Source organism: Kryptolebias marmoratus, linkage group LG9, assembly GCF_001649575.2.
Source record: "Kryptolebias marmoratus isolate JLee-2015 linkage group LG9, ASM164957v2, whole genome shotgun sequence".
In the NCBI taxonomy this organism is placed as follows: Eukaryota; Metazoa; Chordata; class Actinopteri; order Cyprinodontiformes; family Rivulidae; genus Kryptolebias; species Kryptolebias marmoratus.
In genome coordinates, this window is record NC_051438.1 from 9,963,341 (window position 1) to 9,985,354 (window position 22,014).

Genomic DNA, 22,014 nt, shown 5'->3' on the forward strand with positions numbered 1-22,014 from the left:
CTTTTTTTTATTTTTTATTTTTGCTTTACACTGTCATTGCTGCAGACTGCTGGTTATTTTTAGAGTGCCATCATCAGCGGAGGCAAAACGGGTATCATTTTTTTATGACGAACAACACTGAACCAAATAGGAGTTAGTTAGCTGCGATCTGATGGGTGTTTGTGTATAAATTTGTAGTCACAAGCAGCCGAGCTGAAGACATTTGAAACCTCTCTCGATGAGCTAAAAATAAACATAATCCACGCAGTACTTCATTGAAATTCATATCATGCTCTTGTTTAAGAAACGAAGTACAGTGACTTGACTTTAAGAATTTACTCTTCTATTTATTGACAGCAGTATTATTTTTGTTGCATTTGGGCCAAAGTGTTTCAATAATGTGTGTATTGGGTTTATTTTTCTTATATAATTATCAGTATGATCTTTTAATAGCCAAGAGGTCATTTTTTTCCTGTCTTTTCTGGTCATAGAAGCAAGACAGCCAAATTAGCAGACTGTCATTTAAGGATGCTCTGATTTATGTCCTTCCTTTTAGTTAACCGGCCACATTCATGTTCATTGACAGTCATGGGAAAAATAGAGTCCACCCTCTTTCAGTCACAGGGTTTTATGTATCAAGTCATAATAAAACTCATCTGGGCTTTTACCAGGTTCCAAAACTATTCAAATCTAACCTCAAGTGTACAAAAAAACCACAAACAACAGATTCCACCATGACATTTTTTTAACATAAAACAAAATTAAAGACAAAATGGAAAAGCTTGTTGCTTCTGCAGGATTTAAGAGGAAAAGTAGCAGCCAGGTGCTGCTGATCAAGTGATCAGAATTGATCCTCGTCGCTGTGAGCGCCTCTACAAAAGCAGGGGTTCGGGCAGTTTGCTGCCAAATGAGGGAAGACATCAGCACCGACCTTAGGGAAGTCAATTTTTGCTGCCCATTATTATTCTGGGAAGGGTTGAAGGTCATTTCCAGATTATTTGGAGTCCATTATTCTATGGAGGGAACGATTATTCACATTTAAGACAGCGGCCAATCTTCTTAGGAGTGGACGTCCCGGCAAATTCACCCCAAGGTCAGACAAAGAAATAAAAAAGCCTCAAGAGCGTCATCTCAGATTCTACAGCCCTCAGATAGCAGGTTACAGGTTAAAGTTCACGACAGGACTGAAAAAGTATGGTTTGTTTGGAAGAGCTGCCAGCAGGAAGACACTTCTCGCTAAAACGAACACGGCCGCACGACTTAGGTTTGCAGCTTAGCCTCTTAAAGAACCACAAGACTTCTGGAACAGCGTCCTTGGACAGATGAGACCAGAGCAGAGACGTTAACGCATAACACACAGCGCCATGTTTAGTGAACATCAAACGCAGCACAAACACATCATATCAGCTGTCAAACACGTGAGGGAGGGGGGTAATGATTTGTGCTCGTTTCGCGGCCAACGGAAATGGACACCTTGCACTCACCGAGTCGACCCTGAACTCCTCTGTAGACCAAAGGGTTTTAGAGTTGAGTCTGTCTGAGAGCTAAAACCTAAAACTGGGTCATGATACAACAGGACAATGATCCCAAACACAGCAGCTGATCTACAGCAGAAAAAAAAGAGTTTCGCAAATGGGCCAGTCGAAGTTCAGACCTCAGCCTGATTGAATGTTGGACTGAGACGTCAGCACCGCTGTGCAGAAACAAATGTCCGCAAACCTCAATGAACAACGGAAAACAACATTGTAAAGATGAGCGGGCCAAAACTCCTGTTAATCATGGGGTGAACTTTGTTTTTCCACACACAGCTTGTTTTTGTTGACTAGATAACAACCTGGTAGAATCTGTTGTGCGTTTTTTTTTTGTTTTCATTTTCGAAAACCCGGCGAAGATCGGATCATCTTTAACGTATCCTGACATTTAAAACTTGAGAACTGAAAGAGGACAGACTTTGTTTTTCCTCTGACTGCTGCACAGCGGCATCTACGTTGCAGTTGATTATTGGCTTGTTTCAGAACAGTCAGGGTACAAGTCTTCAACGAGCCATATGTTCATCCGGTGTTCAGTGACATCAAGAAGACTCACATCCCACATTTTGGAACCTATTCATTGTATATTACCATCTAGTTTGAGATCTTCTTTTTCTTTTCCTTTTTTTTGTGTCACAGAAAAATGTACTCACAGTATCCTTTAACACCATATGCAAACATATATATATATTTTATTTTTTTTCTTTCTCGCTGGCCTTTTATTTGTTGTAGAAATGAAAAACCTGAAAAATAATGCCTATTCAATCCAGAAACTGTGAATGGGAGAGTGGAGATGTCAACTGTATGTACATTCTATGTTTTGATGTATTCAAAAGCACTGGGAATATGTTGTACTTCGCTGTAAAAAAACAACAAAAAAAAAACAAAACAAAACAACAACAAAAAAAAATGAGAGAAATAAATCCATATCTGATATAGCTGTACTTTTTGTTGAAAATAAAACCTCTACAGAACGCCGTGTCGAGAGCATTGTGCTGAGTTTCCTGTCGCCTGACATCATCTCCTGTTTGCAGCAGCCATTCCCAGCAGCTGACACATTAACTCCGGGATGCTTTACAAAGGACGAGAAGATGAAAGGGCGCTGAGATAACATCATCGCGTCACAAAATAAATCAATAAATCTCCGGCTCACAAATGGCAGCCCGCGCTGAATTGCGCTGCCATGAATAAGTAATGAGAGTTACGCAAATGTTTCTCCCACTTGGCCACGCTGGAGTGCGGGCTGTTCACTCCCGCTTCCTGATGTTTTGAAGTCCAAAGATGCAAGCTTGTTTTTTTTTTTGTTTTGTTTTTTCTTTCCCTCTCGCTCTCTTCCCGGCGTGCTGCAGACAGCCTGCGCGTGCACGTGTCCCTTCGGTCGTGTCTGAATGAAGTGGGAGGAAATTCGATTGTGTCGAGTCACCTGCGAAAAGGGAGCGAGACGAAGTTGATGAGAGGGTGGGGGGAAGATAATAAGAGACGGATCAAACGGATGATCAGAGCTGAAAACGGGGATGGAAACATTGCGTGGTGTTACTGTGGTCTCTAGTGGCTGATCTCGGTGGTACACGTCCAACATGGGTGATCCTCTCTACATTTGTCAAGATAAACACTTTACCACAGCGTCTACACACGGATCTTTCTCTGCTTGTTGAAAAAAAAATGGACAAAAAAAACCTGTCCAACGTGGCCCACGAGTCACCGGATGCAAACTTCGGCATCAACCCAGTTCAGAGGTGTGATGCTTCAAATAGTTCCTCAGGATTGGAGGGATGCTCAGACTGTCGATTGCAGGGTCCTTATTGGCGAAAGGGAGGCCTCTTCGGATTGCCAGTCGAGCCTGTGACATCAGTGTCCTGGGACAAACTGAAAAACACAATAAGTGACTAAACAGAGATGAATCTAAAGCCTAGCATTCTTTAAGGGAATCTGTATCAACACCAGAGCTTTAAACTAAGATCTTCTAGAGAGAAGGGATGAAGTTGTAGCAGTTTGGGTCAAACTTTGTAAATGACGTCATGTGTGACCTCATGTGATGTGAGTCTTACGTGATCTATTGGTGCTTGAAGTGTGTGTTGAGGCACATCAAATTTAGCTCAGCAACTGTAGACCTTTTGCTATTTTCGTGTTGACTAATATTAGCTGTGGTGGCCATCTTAAATGAAGTGGACTCCAAAAGTTAATCTGTTGTAGACGTAGACCCGCTGTTTACTTCATGAGAGTTTCATGAAAATCCATCCAGTGGTTTCTAAGACATTTTGCAAACAGACAGACAGAGCTGATTGTTCTAGATCTGATCTGATCTCACCTCTCGCCTTGAGCAGCAGCAGCAGAGCTTCATTCTGCTTTGTAGTTTTGTCGATGATGAGTGTAGGTAAGCACACGTCTGCCCCAAAGTCTATGAGGAGCTGAATGTACTCGACTCCACAGCCGTAACGGAGGCACACCTCCAGGACCGTCTTGGGCTGCTTGATGCGGGCCAGCATCTTCTCATCCGTGCAGTTGTAGTCGGGGTTGGCCCCGTGGAAAAGCAGCAGCTTAAAGCAGTCCAGGTGGCCATACACCGCCGAGATGTAGAGGGGGCCCCTGCAGGTCGTGGCGTTGGAGGCCCACTCGGGGACCTTGGGTCTGACGTCCACCTCAGCTCCGAAGCGCAGCAGCTCTCGGAGCACCTCCACGTCGCCCTCGCGGGCGGCCGTCAGCACCGGGGAGCAGTTGTTGTACTGGCTGCCGTTCGGGTCGGCGCCGGCTTTCAGCAGGGCGACCACACAGTCCAGATGTTTGCCACTGACGGCTGTGAACAGAGGCGTCTGGGCCTTCACGTCCAAAATGTCCACCTGGATTCAAACGGGAGCAGCGTTAAAATAAAAATCCTAAAACACTCCACAGAAAATCATCCGTTTAGTTTTGTAGTTGTGTTTTGTGTAGTGTTTGCACTTCGGCACCACTACAAGTTGCCTTTTTATTTCATGTATCGAATAACCATTTCAATAATCAAATATATGATTTGTTGTTTTTTTTATTCATTCCATCCATGATGGAAGTGACAAAGGTAAGTATACAAGTGATTTGATTAAAGTTCACCACTCTGAAGGTGTTTTTGTTTCAGGAGTTGATTCAGTCTGTCTTTGAGTCCAAAATAAAGTTGGAACTCTACAGCTTATCGGGTTTATAGAGTCAGCCTAAAGCTTCAGCACTTTGAAGTGATCATTTCATCATTTAACATGTAATATCTTACCTGTCGTAGATAGCCTTAGTTGACTTTGACTGGCCTTAGTTTGATGAATCAGAGTTTAATTCAAGCTAACAGCTCGTTCGAATGAGGCCAAAATCAACGTGGATCACTGATGTCTTAAAACAAATTCATTTCATTTTACTTTATTCGAGACATGTACGTCCATACTGACGATAAAAACTAAAGAAAACAGGAAAAATGTGACTGCTGTTGAGCTTTAGTTGTTGTTTTGGTCCCGTGGTTGTTTAAAGTGCTTTATAAAGAGAGCTGGTATGGTGTGGTTATTTGTCCTTGCTAACAACTATAGATTTTTATTTAAATAACTCTTAAATGTGAATTTGCCAGCATTGTAAGTAGTAGGGTTGTGTATCTTTGGTCTGTAAAGATCCATCCATCCATTTTCTTTACCCTAGTGAATCGAGTTTTACTAAACCACTAAAAAAACATTTAAGAATTGAGTTGTTTCAAGACAGCAGCGACCTCTTTTAGTCGGACTGAGCTATCTGCAACAGGTGACATATTATTTGTTCATGATTTTCCTGCAGAACCTCACTTCCAAAGACCTGAACTGTCCCTTGAATGTGTTTTCAATGGATGGGTAATATGCTGTGCTCCTGGCTGCCAGTGAGGGGCGCTCCTTTACCAAAACCTGCTGATTTGACGTCCACTTGACAGTGGATAGTCCTTTAGTTCACACTTACACGTTTGCTTTAAGTGAAAATGGCTGCAGCTTTATTGCACAAATTGGAAATTATGGACAATTATTCATCCCATTTAGCTAATAAGTGAATCACAAATGACAGAAATAGTTTAGAAAATGAGTCTTTGAGCTGAGTTGAGTGCTGGGTGAGCAGCTCAGGTTATTAAACAAGACAGCTGTGTCCATAGCGGGCCTTACCTCTGCGCCGTGCTCCAGCAGCAGCTCCAGGCACCTCAAGTGTCCCAGAGCAGCGGCGGTTCGCAGGGGGGTCACGGGGACCCCCCAGCCACTGCGCGCGTTGATGCACCTCCTGTACTCCTCCTGAGACAGGAGCTCAGAGAGCAGTGGGGCGTCGTCGCCGCTCACTGCGCCGTTCAGGGCCTGACACAGCTCGCCGTCCCCGTCCTCCTCCTTGGGCTGGAGCAGCGAGAAGATCTTGGAAATGTCCATCAGGCTCATGTTGACAGCTCGTCCCAGGGCCATGGTCCAACATCAAGCTCGCTCCATCGGCAGCGACACCGTCGGCGTGCCCGGCGATGCTCAGGTTCACAGATTTCTAGCAGCAAGGGTTTCTTAAAAATCCCTTGGAGCTTTTGTCGGAGGTCTGCGCTGTCACCAAGAGCCGAACTGGAATTCACAGCAGCAGGACACTTACCTTAACTCGGTGCCTCGGCTTCCAAGGAAATCAGGGTTACGCCTTTAAAACTCCGTTATAAGTCACATAAAGAAGGAGAGGTCCTCCAAGGAGTGTGTGAAGCTTCTACTCTGAGCTGTGAAAAGTCCAGTATGTGCTCTGGGTGTGTGTGTGTGTGTGTTTGTATAGTGACTGACAATGGGGGCCAAAGCTTCTTTTTTTGGGGGGGGTGGGTAGGTGGGGGCTAATTTTAGGTCACACAAGGGCCTGGCTCAACTTCCATTCTGGGAGAGCCGCGGCCCAGGTTTAAATTTAGAAAGGTGATAGAGCTGCGACACCGTGGCTGCTGAGTGGGACTCAGAATAACCAAACATACATCTCTGAAAAACACCAGTAAACCTGAAGCTCCTTCACGCCACGGTTCGCCCTGTGACATGGCGGCATGAACCACTGCTTCTCGGAAAGACACCGGTGGAGAAAATATCTCCATTAAAAGCTCCTTCCTGTACTGCTGCTCCGATCCCCCCCCACCTCCCCCAGTGTCAGCTGTGTGGCCGTCTGAAGCCTTAGAAGAGAACCCAGTCAGCTGTCTCTCCCCCCCTCATCCTCCCCCACCAAACCCACCCATGTCTTCTTACTGTCCCGTGTTTAGACAGCAGGCTGAGACACACTGCATTATTTCGGCAGATGGCAGACTGTCAGATTTATGCCGACGACGAGCGGCCTTCCTCGTTCCTCCGAACGCACAAACAAGAAGAAAACTCCCTGTGAATGTCCAAAAGTGCAACTTTCTGCACCGTGTTCCAAGGGCTGTGACTTCGATTAGTTATGGCGCAACCATTTTATTTTGGTCGTGCACATCTTTAACCTGCTCGTTTTGTTTTGTTTGTTTGTTTTGTTTGATTGTTTTAATTCACCAGCAGAACACTTTCAACTGTTGAGTGCTGACTGACTGCTAAAACTTCTATTGCTAAAGTTTGCTGAAGAATAATTTGTTAAAGTCAAAACAAGCAGAACAGGAGATGAGCAAAACCTTAGCTAAAAGCTAAAATAAGCAAAACAACTTGTCATATTTCCTACATAAAACAATGTGGACTTTAGCTCAAAGCTAAGACGAGTAAAAGAAGACAAAAATAGAGCCAGTATACTGAAGTAGACTGCAGAGAACAATCTTTCTGAATGAACTGAAGAGGTCTACATGTATTTATATAGGGTTTTCTGTTTAGAAATAAAGTTAAATCATTTAAAAAGTATATAAGTTACAAATACTAAAACTCATAGCTCACTATTCCTGATTGAGACGAATCTTTTGACATAAATGGTTAAAATAGCACAAAGTAAGCAGAAGTAGTTTGACTGCAGAAAAAAAAAAAAAAAAATACAGAAGAAGAGGTAATAAACAAGAGAACAACAATGTGAATGGTGAGCCGTTCGCCCTCTGTTTCTGTCACGTCATTGTCTGCAGCTTCGGAAAGAAAATCCATCAAAACGTGCTGCTCCAAGTAGTAGTGTTCGTTCACCTGTGGTAGGAGTACTTTGTACACGTTCACAAAATCTGTGGAAACACGTCCACCAGGACAATGGCTCCGAACAGGTGAGAAAACCCAGCCCTCTGTGGAGCTCTGTGCCTTAGATAGAAAAAGATACATAAAACACCGTGGACACATGAAACCTGATGCGTGACGATCAGACACTTCTGTAACTATACAGTTCAGGATTATTATTTTCAAGCCGGTGTACAGTTTTCTCACAGGCTGTTGTCTTTGCTCCGTGTTTCTGTCTGTCTTATCAAAAGTGCTTTCAGGAAGTCACTGACGAAGGTGTGTGGTTGCCACGGTGACCCTGATGACCCACTGACAGCGACTACCAGACACTACTGCCATTATGGTTCCAGCTGGTGACTGCTTATCTGACACTTACTTTCTAGTCGGTGTTTCTGTCTGTCTTTCTTAAGTTTGCCATCAGGGAGCAAGACACACAGATGTGTGTGGTTACCGTGGTAACTAATCTTTTTTATACACTTCTTAAACAGTCTATACATTAGGCACTTTGTCACCTTAGATTATTGCAAAAGTAAGACCCCCAATTATTATTGGAAATTTATGTATTTTAGAATTTTGGGCAGTCGCTGCATCGGTCCCCCCTTTCGAAATTTCTTCAGAAATGTTCCAGTTGTCTTTTTCCTTCCTAAAATCAACATCATATATAGCTGCATCATTAATGAGTCTGTACTCGGTGCATTTAATGAAACCATGACTGTTGAGGCCTCCTTTTCGCTGCAGACATGTGCTGACTGGTCCAAGCAGCAGAAACCCAGGTGCAACTGATTACATTAAATGCTCTCACGATGGGGCCATCATTACCGTGCACAGTGGTGCTTTTCCTGCCGACGTGCCACAACAGCACAACTAAGCGAAAAACAACCAGTGGTGAACGTGGAATGTGAAAGTTACATGCAGCGTACTGTTTGTTGCTTTCCTATAGCAGTATTAAACTCTATAAACATATGAAGACATTTCAAGTAAAACATCTAGATAAAAACTTTCTTTGGTTGAAATTCTTCAATTTCTCTCGCCGGCCACTAGATGGCGGTAGAGGCGCACTGGTGGCAGGAAGTGCCGCGATGGTAAACAAAACAGAAAAAGCCATTTTCTTAATGTGTTCTGTTACGGCTAAATATTAGCTCAGTTACATTCTTAGAAGTCATTTTAAGACTTTTTAATAATATTATTATTAATACCGGTAATGGCTTCATGCTAGCGCCGGCAAAGCACATCTTATCGTCGTTGTTTTGTCCTGCTTGTTCATTTATTTTATATTAAAATAATACAAAATGAACGCGGAAGAAGCGTTTAAAAACTACTGCAGCGCCATGACTTTTCGTGTCAGGAACAAACACACGTCCTTTCAGCCCCGTGAGAAGCGCAGGGAGAGACTCGGGCAGCGAAACAAAACGACGAGCCGGACCGGTGAGACCGAAACTGAGGAGACAGCTGAGTCCGGGGGACAGAGGACGGACCGCAGGGGAGTCCAGTCCTCCACATATCTGGGTCAAGGTCTCAGTGTCCAGCCTGCCCCCCTTCAGCTCGTTGCAATGCTGAGGCTGAAAGCTTTCAGTGAGAAGATGAGACGAGTAAGGAAGCGTCTTTCTGCAGATGGTTCAGCCATTGTGTGTGTCTGTTAGCAAAATATCTCATGGACCACTGGACAGATTTTAATGAAGCTTTCAGGAAATAATCATGGCATGTAGATCTACAGCTCATTAACTTGTAAGCTAGCTAATTGACATCAGCCAGCACAGAAATGACTATAACTCAGTCCAATTTACAGATAATGAGCCTAATTTTGACGTGGTAGTCGCTGAGAGTCATTCGCAACGCGTACTCCGAGCGTGCCACCCTAGAGATCGTGCGGGTCGTTTTTTTTAAGGCTTGCCCGATACGGCTGTAACTCCGTCCCGTCTCCTCGTGCGAGATTCGTCCAAAACTCTGACGATGAGCGTTTCTCCAGTGCCTTCCTGTTTTCGTGTTTGTTGTGGTGACAGGATGCCGAGGCGGAGCTCCCGGGTCCGTGTGCCTGCAGGGCGTGTGAGGAGGAACAGGCTTCGCTGGCCTTGACCACTTTTATCTGCAGGAGGAAGACACAACTGCAGCTCCAAAAGCACCGAAGGACAGACAAAACACCAACTTCAGTGAGCGGCTTTAAGGGCAGATTACTTCTGGCGGCCACATTAATATTTATGACACTCTGAATGTTTAGACTAATTGTCTGATTATCCTCTCTGTTCCAGGATTAGCCTCCTGTTGGAGGGAGCTGGCGCAAAAAATCTCCCAGATCCTTCCGATGCCCCTCGCTGGATTTGGGGAGGAACTTCTTTGGTGAAAATATGCGGGTCACAGCAACCTGGGGTTGCCTTAGCAACCACTAAGGAACGTGGAGTTGCCCTGGCAACAGATGAAATGAGGGGTTACCCTGACAAAAACGCTACAGGAACTCATTTAACAAACCCTCGCTGTCCTTTTTTTTTTCTCCCCCAGACAAGACAGCTGCAGACATGACAGTATATGTCAGTATTAATAGAGTGAAAGGTACGGCGACGTGGCACTGTCAAACATGTTACTGCGTCCTTACTTTCAAACTCGAGCTGAGCCCCTGAGCGCTCACCCCCGCTCGGGCGCCATTTCCGTTAAATTGCCGTGACGTCCGTGTCTAGAATTTGCTCGGAGCACATAAAAGACAAACTAACAAGGTTCGTAGAAAACATCAATTTATTTTCTCTTGCCCGTATTAAAGTGAAACACGACAACACTGTTCAAAGCAAACGCGCCTGGCCCTGTGCCCAGTTTTGGTGGTCACTTTGAGCACTGTAGACCTAAAACAACATCGTAGTTAACTTGGCAATTAAAACCATTTTGACTATATTGGCACTAAAACACACAACAGCCACGGCAGCGGGCATGCACTGCAGGAAACGAAGAGCACAGGAACACATCTAAGGCATCGAACAAAGAGGGGCGACGTTATTAAGACAAGTTCACGTTTGCATTATTGCGTTTACACCGTCCAAGGGCTCGTCAACTACTACGGGAGTTGCACATAAACACACTGGAAGAAGCGCTGATGAACACAGACAACAAAATGACATCACTATATCTATAATCAACTGTTGACAGGTCCTAAACGATTCCCTAAAAACAGTTTACTCAAGTGAAGACTGAGTGGAAAAACGTCCCGAAGCACAGAGCTTTGATTTCAGTCACGTAGGGAGGCGCGCGCGGCTGATCCGAGAGCTGGGTCTACTCATCTGGCTTCCTCTTGGGTTTCTTTGGGTTGCGCGAGCGGCTCTTGGCCTTGCATAACGGACAGATGGGAGCGTTACGGTGAATCTGCTGGTGGCAGGACAGGCAGGCCTGCAGAGGACAGAAGTTCAGAGAAAACACGCTGCGTCACTCTTTTGACTTTTGTAACGGAATCGAGCAGTTAATTGTTTATCTTAGCGGAGAGGAAAAAAAAAGTAGACGTTTCTAAACGTCCCTACGTGCTCCTGCTTGACCCGAATGTGGCGGCTGTCTCGGTAAACATCATCTCTGCTGCTCTTGTTTTTCAGTGCGTCCCTACAGCTGTACATTTCATAAAGCAACATGTTTGTGTCTGTCATTTTTATCTGCAAAGATAATATAGCCCTGATTCCTAAAAAGTTGTTTAAATAAGGCTATTTAAATTTGTTAAAAGGTGGTGGTAGACATGACCTTTTGCCAACTTTTCCAAAAGCACATTTCAACACTCTAAATTGCCTGCATGCGCTATATTTCAATACTTCCTAAATGGAGGGTAATGTATGAAACTGGTTTGCCTAAAACGTCCTGTTTGACAAAACCAGGAGCTGGAGTTGCAGCACGAACAGATACTTGAAAAGAACATCAATATCCTGCTGGTAAAACTATTAGTACTGATGTGATCTGTGTTCTCATTACAGCCATAATTCTGAAGTTTTACTGTGTGTGTGTCAGTGTGCTGGATCCGAACTCTGTGTGTGTGTGTGTGTGTGTATACGCAGAGGTCTGCTTTCACTCACATGGATTTTGGGGTTACAGTACAGAGATAAAATACAAACTGTATAAATAATCTATGACTTGTAACATTTTCCTAAAAATAAAACATCTAAATATCTAGAAGTTGCTCAATTAACGGGGGGGGTATTTCTGAAATCATGTCTACTTTTGGGTAAAACACCAAAAGGGTCGCCAATTTCTGGAAAGCAAAATAAGAAACAGGCAATTGTTTGTTGTGAGACACCCTATCAGATCTAAACTGTTTATCATGTCATCTTTAAAGTAAAGTGAAACAACTAACACTTTATCTGACAAGCATGTGCGGGCTCATGTGTGAACACTGAAGAAAATCAGTTAAATTTGCATTTTAAATGTGTAAAACGGATCAAAAGCTATTCTGCCCGGGCAAAAACCTCCCAACAAATAAAACAGACCGCCGTTTAAGACAAAACATAGTCATCAGGCAGTAGGTAGATGTTTATTTGCCCCATGTTGCGTTTTAAAACTAATGAAACAAATTAAATTAGTTTCTCTAAGGGAAGAAAAAGGGCCTTCCCAAATTCAATAAATGTACATAAGCAGGCAGATAAAAGTGCCCCGGTGTACAAACAGTCAATTACACTAAATTTATAGATGTGTTGATGTTAAATAAACAAAAGGCTAAATATAGAAAAGCTTGGAAAATTTGGGTCTGGGACGTTCATGTGTGCACTTAAAGTAATTTCTTTTTTTATTTCCTAATTTAAAATCCAGGCTTAGTGTTGGGTTTTTTATGCAAAAAGCTGCAAAGTCAGCATTTTCCATTAGTAAACATGCAGGTGAAACCTCTGCAGCTGTTTTTTTTTAAACCTTTAACCTGTAAAGTTTTTGAACGGAGCGAAATGGACCGTTTCCCAGTTTCCTCCACCCGCTCGGTGAAAACCAGAAGCCGTCGAGACGAGGGAGGAGAGAGCGAGCAGTGGTCCTGTGATCCTGGGGTGTTTTGACTGAGGCACGTCAGACAGTTCATTAAGACCTCAAGACACCATCAGCTCGTGGAAAATAAAACCACCTATTATGTCTTTTTAAAAAAAGGCCCGTTTCTGACTGAAAGCACACACAAATGTTTGTTTGCACCAGGGACCAAATTACGTTTCTATTTTTATGTGCCGCTGAAGGAAGGCGTCCCAGTGGACTCGTGTCTGTGTCCCGAGGTATTCCGCGCACGTGCGCAAGACGCGAGTTCACGCAGCCTAAATAAAATGCTGGGGACATGTCCTTGGTCGGACACCTTTAGCACATCGTCTGAGGATTAAAAAATGTTGCTCAAACCGTATCAGTTTCCTGCACCACGTATAGGACATGACTGGTATGCAGCCCTGCACATGAAAATATAGGCGATTATAAAAACAACATAAAAATCACAATATTAAAAGTGATTATTATTATTATAGCCAGAAGGCGATGATGTTTTTGCCTGTGTGTGTGTGTGAGTCTATATGTAGCATTAGCAAAATATCTTACAAATGACTGGAGGGATTTTAATGAAACTCTATAGAAAGTAATCACTGGATGTACCGTATTTTCCGGACTGTAAGGCGCACTTAAAAGCCTTCAATTTTCTCAAAAAAACAACAGTGCGCCTTTTAACCTGGAGCTTCTTATGTAAGAAGTCGTAATGTTTTAGTACGACTTTGGTAAACTACAAAGCTGCACCACTTGCAGCATTAAGGCTCAGTTAGAGTCACGTAGGGCTCTGTGTACGGCGAGCGGTGGAGGCGTTTATACTTGACGCTTACGTCGGTGCAGTATCCCTCTGTGAGTTTTCAACCGTTTGATTATCTTTGTGATCTCTCATAGAGGAATCATATAAATGCTGATACAGGTGAACCAGCTCTGCTAGAGCAGCAAAATCGTCCATTTTGAATGGAGCGTGGTCCACGGGAAGTTACAAAAGCTGGGATGTGCACCTTATAGTCCGGTGCGCTTTATATATGACAAAAGTTTGAAAATGGACCATTCATTGACAGTGCGTTTTATAATCTAGTATGCCCTATAGTGCGGAAAATACGGTACGTCTAAAACTGATTGACTTTCGGAGTCGGCCCAATTCAAGATGGCCACCACAGCTACTCGACTTTAGCCAACACAAAAACACCCAAAGGTCAGTCAGTTTCAGAGCTACTGAGATTTGGTGAGGTAGTAGCTGAGAGTCATCCTCAACGCATACTTCAATATAACATGAGATCACGCATAACGTTATTTTCAAGCTTTGACCAAAATGGCTACAACTTCATCCGAAAGGCGGCGGGCAACATGCATTCCTTGAAGGCATACTATGCCCTTAATTTGATCATAATCGCAGGTGTTCGCAAATATGTGGCTCAACAACACCCGGCAGAACTGGTAACCAGGACAGATCCGTATCTGTAAACAGAGGTGAGCAGTTCTTTTCCACGCAGCACCACCAGGCGTGTCACGACAGGAAATGCAGTTCAGTGTCGAAATAAAAAAAATGGCTGCATTCCCTTTAAGGGCAGGTCCTGCTGCGCGGGCTGGTTTGTTGCTCAGGTTTATTAAAAAGGAAGCCGAGCAGCGACCAACTAAGAGTCCCAAACTACAGCTGGTAGTTTATTTCCAGGGCTCACCCACAGTATTGATTTTCTTTTTAAAAATCACTACTTTACAGAATTTTCTTTTTTTTTTGCTAATTTTGAAGTTGCGTTTTATATCAAAGTCCAAATACTTTCAGTAAAATTACAGGAAATGTTTGGAAAAGTATTAAAAAAGCAAAATGCATCCAAACACGCACAACAGAGAACCAATATGGGGTTATTTGTCGATGGTTTTAAGAAATGGTTGTTTTTTTTAATTACCTTTTTGCTTTCATTGAACAAAAATATAACACGACTGCTTATCTGAAATAAACATCTCAGATCTCGGACACTTAAAAAACTAAATCTATAGAACAACATTCTAGATTAAAAGATCTGAAACGTAGGCTGTAGTGAAGACCTACATCCTTTTCAAGACAATTTTCCCGCTCTTTTTGACATTGAAATGTAGAGTAGAAGGGTTTTATTATCAGACAATTAAAAAAATTAACTGTTTTTAATTAGCTTGTAGTTTTAATAAATTTTGGGGGGGTTTTTTGCCAAGGAAAAGCCTTTTGATCAGAATCCTACAAAATCTTATTACCCCAAAATAGAAATCTGACTCAGTTCTTTCTTTCTTTTTTGGTTTTTGTTAATTAAAGTTGTCATACATGAGCCTGTATATGCTTGTTGGCTAAATAGTTAAAGTCCCATTTTCCTTAACGACATTCTTACTATACAAAAGGTATCCTGCAGCGAAGAATGATCTCTGTTCTATATACTGATTATTGGAAGCTACCTGAACCTAAAGTGGACATAACGGTGACTTCGTTTATCTTTAATATACGAAGTGGAGCAATACGTAGAATGTTTTTCTTCTAAAAAAATACAATAAATAATTGAGTCTGGAAACACTAATGTTTCCCTATAAGCGGATTTCTTTTTCCCAAATTTAACCAAACCTAAAAAAAAGCAAAATACTAAAATTTAAAATCTATACTTTTCCAGACTTTTTAAGACTGACTAGGAACTCCGGGACAAAACGGAAAACTCAGGGTCTGATGTAGAAGATCACGTGAAACATAATCTGCTTCTTTGAGCAATTTGTAGAAGTTTTGGTTTTTATATTTTATGAAATACATTAGCGGGTCAAGTCTGGAAACGCAAATGACTGTCTATAATGTTTTCTTTTTCTATTCTTATTAGAAGCTCAGAAGCCCTCACAACTAATTCTTTACTCCTTAGGAACCCTGTGGTGTTTAAAATCTTCACTACTGTGCTGTGCTTCTTACACATTATCAAAAAACATCTCATTGTGTAAATGAAAATGACCTTTTTTTTCGATTTGCAAATCCACTGACTGTTCCGTCTTTATTTTATTTTTTTTAAAGCGCTATTTTAGAACGACGGGACCTTTACCTTCATAGGTGGAGGCTGCTGTCTGAAGGTAGCCGTCTGCCGGGCGTCCTGCTTCCTGGACACCTGAAGCTGCTGTGCTGCTGCTGCAGCGGCAGCAAGGGATTCTGGGATGGCAGGCTCGTGCGGCTCCTTCTGCCACTCTGCTTTCTGCTTCTCGAAGTAGCTGTTTGGCGCAAAACAAAAAAAGAAAGAAAAAAGAGCCGGTTAGCTGTCGACCTTCTGTAGAGCTCTCGATTCACATTACAGTTAATATTATTTCATTTACACTGTAGATATTCAAATGACAGCAGAGCTGTGTACAACTCTGAGCAAAGGCTGATAGTCACTGCAAGATTGCGTGTCTGTGTTTGTGTGTGTGTTTGTGTGTGTGTGTGTGTGGTTTGTGTGCGTTAGTGCAGGGGAGGGCTGGGAAAGAAATGTGGCCTTGGACTTTATGCATGACTGGCCCTTTTTCAAAGATAAAAAAAAGTGATATCCCGTTTCATTACCCTCTCTGGTTTCTCTCAAAATAGGTCCGGGGCAGAGCAGAACTTTGAGCATTCACAGAACAAATTTAATGACATTTCCTGCGAGCACGATCAGCCCAAATTTATCGGCCTCTTTACGAGCGGCCGCGTAAACACGCGCGCAGCTTCACGTTCTTTTTTTTTTTTTTTTAAATAGAGATCCGAGTCATTCTGGTTTTTCCTTCAAGGTAATATCGCAGCAGGGTTTTTCCTTTCTCTTTCCCCATTTTCCGAGGTGTGGAGTGTTCATTTTTGCGCCGATATGTCACTCTAACATAGTATCCTGAAACGTACCCAACAGGCTTTTGAGGTGTGATTTAATTTTCTTCAAATCCGCCCCATCGCATCCTGTCATACAGTAACATAGGGGGGCTATTATTATTAGGCACAATTATTCCAGACACGTGCAAATGATGGCTTTGGCAACTCCTTTCGCTGCTCCATAAATCTCGCTCCGCTCCTCTGATGAGTGAGGTGGGCCTACTGAGAAAGCCCGCGGTGGAGTACAAGCCGTGGCTTTCTAATGGGGGAGATCAAGGAGCATGCCACCAGGAAGGGAAGGGCGGACTAGAACCACCTGGCCAACGATGAACTCATCCCCCGAGCCTCCACAACACAGGCGAGCCAGGACTGATAAATCAGCCAGGCCAACGATGCTGTAAGTGTACAGAGACGCACTGAGTCAGAGCTCTAATTGCAGCTGAACTTGTTCATTTGTAGAGAGCGAAACCCTCGCAGACGCATCTGGTTTGTTTTCTTTAACAGCCACTCGGAACGTCCCATCTGAACAGAAACGGAACTACGCAGAGCAGCTTTTTTTTTTCCTTCTGTACGACAGAAGAGAAAAATTGTCTGATGAAAAGACTTTTTAATAAATGACCTAGTTGACGCTTGAAAACAAGAACATGATCTTTAGTGCCATAAACACACCTATTAAAAATAAACCTGCCATCCGTCACGATGACTACCAGCCAACGGTGCCTCCGCACTTCTACGGAGGGAAAAAAAGCAGCCTGATAAAATTAAAAATAAATCCAACTCTTTGACTCGAGATACCCGAGGGTCGAAAACTTAGATAAGCTTTCCTTCTATATTCCAGCGCCATTAACTGTGATTTGCTCCGGCAAATTGTACAATCATCTGCTGTTGATGGATGTCAGCCGGCAGTTTGTGCTGCAGGAAGCCTACTTGTCAGACCACCCTGATGTACCTCCAATTTTGTGGATAACACGGATTTTCTGAAGCCTGAAATGGGTTTATTCGTCACCATTATTTTTTTTTGTCAGTTCCTAAAGCCGGAAAGTCTGGACAAAGAGGTAAAAAATAAATAAATAAATAAAATAATAAAATAAAAAAGTTTCATTGGTTGTGAATTTCTCAACAAGTTCATCATGAGAATACCGATGATGTACTTGTACCATTAAAAAGTTTACGACGACATCTTAAAGTGGGGTTCTGTGGAAAAGACTATGGACAGTTCCTATCATACCCGTTGTCGTCAGCTTCGTGAACAACCTCAGATTTGGAGTTTAAATCTGACCCCACTGATGAGCTAATGGCTAGTCAGAGCAGGGCTAAAAAACGGGGAGGTTTGCTGCCGTCTTAAAACGACTCCCATCCTCAGAGCTTCATACCCATTTAGGCAAATGCTATTATTTAAACCTCCACACAGCCGTTCGTGTTTCGCATTACGCAGTTATCCTGGCAGAAAGGTTATGATATTCCCGCAGGCAGTGCATCTGGTTGCACCGGTAGTGCTACAGCTAGCTGCCGCTGGTATTGGCTCTCGCAAACTCACCACAGAATTCTATGTAAATAACCGTGTAACGCAAACTTGACGGCGGTGTAGTGGTTGTTAAAACAGCATTTGCATTAACAGCTATAAAATTTTAATAGTTTGGAGTTGTTTTAAGACAACAGCAATTCATTTTAGATCTTAGCTGAGTTCAGACTAGCCATTAGCTTGTCAGTCAGGGCAGAAATGAACTATTTCTCCAAAGTGAGGCCGTTCAAAGAGCTATCTACAACAGGTAAGATGTTAATTGTTCAAAACTAATCCAGTAAAGCCAACTTCAAAATAAATTATTCCTTTACAAGTTTTGCAACTCTATCAGAATAACCTGTTTAAAAAAAAACTGTGACATTTAAGGTTTTGCAGCCAATTAATTAGTTGTTTGACCAGGGGATGTAAAAAAAAACGAGCTCATGTGCTCCAAAAAATTTGCGATTTAAATTTAAGATTTGGCAAAACTTTAGCAGAGGAACGACTGCAACGAGATCCCATTCGCTCCACTGCAGTCCAGTTCACACAGTGTCAGACTTTCTTCCCTACAAAGAATTAACACATTCCCTGTCACATGCGGGTTTTAGCACCAGCTCGTGTTCTTTCAAGGGCGCGCTCAGAAATGTTTTCTACACGTAAAAAAAATTTCACGACACCGCAGCGACGAAAGGCCATGGAACCGCCGTTTGCCCTTGACATTTGAGCAACGTGATCCCCCCCCCCCGAGATGTTATCCTACGCGCCTCTCTCTGAGACCCAAGTTCCGGGTCCCCGTGACCCGCTGTGATCCATCCGCTCAGCAGCTAAAACGGTTTGGTTTTTGTTTTTTTCCAGCTAAGTGCAGAGGATTTGTGCAGAGGCGTGCGTGCGAAAAAAAAAAAAAAAAAGTGAGCCACATGTTTTCATACATATTTCACACGTATCGCCCCATATTTTGCAATGACGTTCCACAGCTCTGGTTGACTTTAAACTCATTATTATGGTTATAAATCAAATTTTGCAGCGTCATTAACTCTCTGAGTCCGGCCCTGTTGATGGTTCGTCATATGATACAGTATAACAAAGTTGCTTTATTTCATCTGGGACGTGTTTTTTTTTTTTTTTTTTTGTCAAGACTAAAATACATTTTTAGAGCTGCTCCTTGCCAGAAAGATATGGTGAAAACTACCTCCTTGAAAGTCAGGAAACCAGGCGGAGAGCTGGAATACGGACAAATGGATTTAAACCTTTGACAAAGTTTTAAAAAAGTATGTTAATAGCTCAGTTGTTTACTGTTACTGCAAACAATGCTGCATCCCACATGACTCCATATTCAACCTATTTTAGCACTTGCTGCATTTTTTTCTTCTTACCATTACCTTAAAATAGATACTAAAACTTAACAACTTTTATTAGGTTCGTCCTTTGCAACGTATACAGCTTGACCCTTGATATTCTTGCATCGAATGTCGTTCTGTGAAAGTATGTCAACGCACTCCAAGTTTGTCACAAAACATAGTCCGTCCTGGTAATTTTAGATGGGGACGTGATAAAATAAGAATAAATGTCGTTGTCTGAGAAATACTGCGGCAAAGGTTTACAGGTTCAAAGCCTCAAGGCACTGGGGTCGGCCGTAATGCCCGCTGAAATGTCATCCATTGCTCCAGATATCCTGATACCTGAATAAACCTTGAAAAAGATCCTGAATAACTCTGTATATTGTCTGCAAGCTTTTGCTCCTTTATTACACATGATTAAAAGATAGAAGACGGTTACAAATGTGACGCGAGGAGTCACATGAAGCGCAAACTTCCTGTGTGTGTTTGTGTGCACGTATACTGACTCCAGGGAGAGTTTCTCCTCCTCTTCGTTCAGGTTGGGGAGCCTGTGCAGACCCAGGGTCATCCTGAGGGCGTCGACGTGCTCCTTCAGCGGTTTGTACTCGTCGTGCAGGCGGCGAGTTGTCTCTAGCAGCTTGTTCAGGTCATTTTCCGACTGCTTGATGGTGCTCTCCATCTGAAAAAAAAAAGATTGGGGACTTCAGACATGCATGCACGACATGCTCGACGCAAACTAGTCATGACTGCACTCTGACGCAACATCTTCTGCAAAAAAAAAAAGCAAAACTTGGTTTGACCTGTGATCAGGTTGTGTTCATGAACCACAGAGCCAGTCAGAATAATGTTGATGGCACACAAAGGCAGAGGAGCTGTTTGTTTGTGTGGGTTTAGTGTGCACAGTATTCATAACCAACTTGGGCTAGAAGTTGGTTAGTTTAGCTAAAATGCTAAATCCAAGCAAGAACCAGGCACCAGTCATTGATTATCATAAAACACCATCAATCAAATCCAAAATCTTTGTTCAGGAACATTAACCAAACCGGTTCTTCATTGTGCCAAATACCTCTGTGGACCGTGAGCAACTTACAACGTTAATGTCTGCGTGGATGAGGCGCAGCTCCTCGACGTGAGCCATCTTCTCCTGCAGGAGGAGGTCCATTTCTTGTTTGTACTCCTTCAGATGTTTCTCTTCGGACTCCAGCGCCTCGAACTCCATCTTCAGACGAGACTTGATCTTCTGCATCTGGATCGTCTTATTCCTGCAGCCCGTGGCAGAAACAGCACATGCCAGCTGTCAGATTGTCTCACACACACACGCACTTCCTCTCGTGCCAGGGATGCCAAAGAGACAGATAGATTAACTTCAAAACAAAAGAAAACACACACAAACGCGCTCCCTTTTTATATATCTGTGCAGCAGTGGCTTATAATAAAGTAAACTAGGTAATATTGTTAGGATTCACACTAAGTAACAAGGCCAATTCATTCAATTTACCCTTTATTTTGTACATAGATTCAAAACACACACAGGGATTTGCAGGAAAGACTAATATATAAACACAGTTCTCCATCTCTCCTTATTTACAGCCTGCCTAACTTAGCTAACACGCTAGCTTCCGCACATTAACAATTAGCAGCGCACATCTGGCATTTGCTCTTACATCTGGAACGTTGATGCACCGACCAAATATGCGCCTAAACGACAACTCGTGTGTGTTTATGCCATAATTAGCCTGCGTGCCTAACCTGCCAGTGACAAGCTAATAGGAAGCACCGAAAAAAAACGAACCTTTTCCATTCCCTCAGCGAGAGAGAAATAGAGAGACAGACAGAGCGGCTAATGCTAGCAAGGTCTGTAACAAAAGCGAAGCCAAAAGGGCTCATTCCTGGACGGCTAGCCGTTAGCTAAGTTAGCCGCCGGTGCCAAACATCTGGAAAACATTCATTCGGCTCGAAATCCGCGTTTTTACCGTATTTCCAAGATGTTCTCCAGCTTGCACATTATTTCTTGTTCGTCCGACATGGCTGAAGCGCCTTTCCCACTGTCGTTCGGCTAACCGGCTTCGTTACCCCGCAAGGCCACAGACGGTGGTCTCCTGGTAATAAAAAAAGGAAAAAAAAATAACAGACACACAATAGCCTGCGTGAGCGCGCACAGAAGCACGCGCCCGCGAGGTGAAACCGCGGTAAGTTTGGACGAGTTGAACCAAAACACCCCTGTTTGACATGAACTTAGATCATATAAAGTGTGTTTCTTCCACTCCTCAGTCTTTATCTAAACAGTGTGCACATGTGTAAAGTAATCAAGTAAATGTAAAAAAGTAAAAAACCTGAGCATTGTTATCGTTACTATTAAAGGTACTCATTGCACTGCCCTGAAGCTTTTGGTCCAAACACAAAAAATATCAAATAATAAACGGAATCCCAATTTTTTTCTCTCTCTAATATCAATGTGTCCTTAAATTAAAATTTCTGAACAGCTGTTAACTACCACGTGGGTTTGTTTACCTACTGAAACAGCTGATGTGACTGAAAATAGGTCAACAATGGCGACGTCCACCGAAGAGCTGGTTGAGATAGAGAAGTCCGACAGTCTTGATGTATTGGTACATATTTACACTCAAAATTGTTTAGTAAAGTATGTAAATAAAAGTATTTTGTTTACAGTGAACACGTACCCACATTTCAGAGCTGCATATCAATATATCTGAAAAACTACTGGAGTAAACACTTTCAAACTGCACCGTTCAGGGTAACCTTTTTATGTTTGATTTCATAGTCTGCA

At 42.9% G+C, this 22,014-nt stretch overlaps 2 protein-coding genes and 1 long non-coding RNA gene across 3 annotated transcripts; 1 reads left to right on the forward strand and 2 right to left on the reverse strand.

The window, feature by feature from the left end:
• Nucleotides 1-70: 70 nt before the first annotated feature.
• On the reverse strand, nucleotides 71-6,366 carry asb12b (ankyrin repeat and SOCS box-containing 12b). Its single transcript, XM_017419805.2, has 3 exons — nucleotides 5,642-6,366; nucleotides 3,817-4,345; nucleotides 71-3,374 (listed from the first exon to the last, which is right to left on the reverse strand). The coding sequence occupies exons 1-3, from the start codon at nucleotides 5,924-5,926 to the stop codon at nucleotides 3,229-3,231; spliced, it is 960 nt and encodes a 319-aa protein (XP_017275294.1). The 5' UTR covers nucleotides 5,927-6,366; the 3' UTR covers nucleotides 71-3,228.
• A 3,961-nt stretch (nucleotides 6,367-10,327) lies between these two features.
• zc4h2 (zinc finger, C4H2 domain containing) lies at nucleotides 10,328-21,350 on the reverse strand. Its single transcript, XM_017419729.3, has 5 exons — nucleotides 21,200-21,350; nucleotides 20,317-20,488; nucleotides 19,733-19,905; nucleotides 15,622-15,784; nucleotides 10,328-10,987 (listed from the first exon to the last, which is right to left on the reverse strand). Exons 1-5 carry the CDS (start codon nucleotides 21,250-21,252, stop codon nucleotides 10,874-10,876), a joined length of 675 nt encoding a protein of 224 aa, XP_017275218.1. The 5' UTR covers nucleotides 21,253-21,350; the 3' UTR covers nucleotides 10,328-10,873.
• Nucleotides 15,781-17,355, forward strand: LOC119617351. Its single transcript, XR_005233590.1, has 2 exons — nucleotides 15,781-16,785; nucleotides 16,893-17,355. It is a non-coding gene; the product is annotated as an uncharacterized LOC119617351 (long non-coding RNA).
• Nucleotides 21,351-22,014: the final 664 nt, after the last annotated feature.

Excerpts from the sequence above, each read along its gene's own strand:
- zc4h2 (XM_017419729.3), bottom strand. The coding sequence starts at position 21,252 with ATGTCGGACGAACAAGAAATAATGTGCAAGCTGGAGAACATCTTGGAA. Across the intron at positions 20,489-21,199 it reads GAGAACATCTTGGAAATACG|GAATAAGACGATCCAGATGC; the intron begins GTAAAAACGCGG and ends CACGGGCTGCAG. Across the intron at positions 15,785-19,732 it reads GAGGAGAAACTCTCCCTGGA|CTACTTCGAGAAGCAGAAAG; the intron begins GTCAGTATACGT and ends TGCGCCAAACAG.
- asb12b (XM_017419805.2), bottom strand. The coding sequence starts at position 5,926 with ATGGCCCTGGGACGAGCTGTCAACATGAGCCTGATGGACATTTCCAAG. Across the intron at positions 4,346-5,641 it reads TGCTGGAGCACGGCGCAGAG|GTGGACATTTTGGACGTGAA; the intron begins GTAAGGCCCGCT and ends GTTTGAATCCAG. Across the intron at positions 3,375-3,816 it reads GCTGCTGCTCAAGGCGAGAG|TTTGTCCCAGGACACTGATG; the intron begins GTGAGATCAGAT and ends TGTGTTTTTCAG.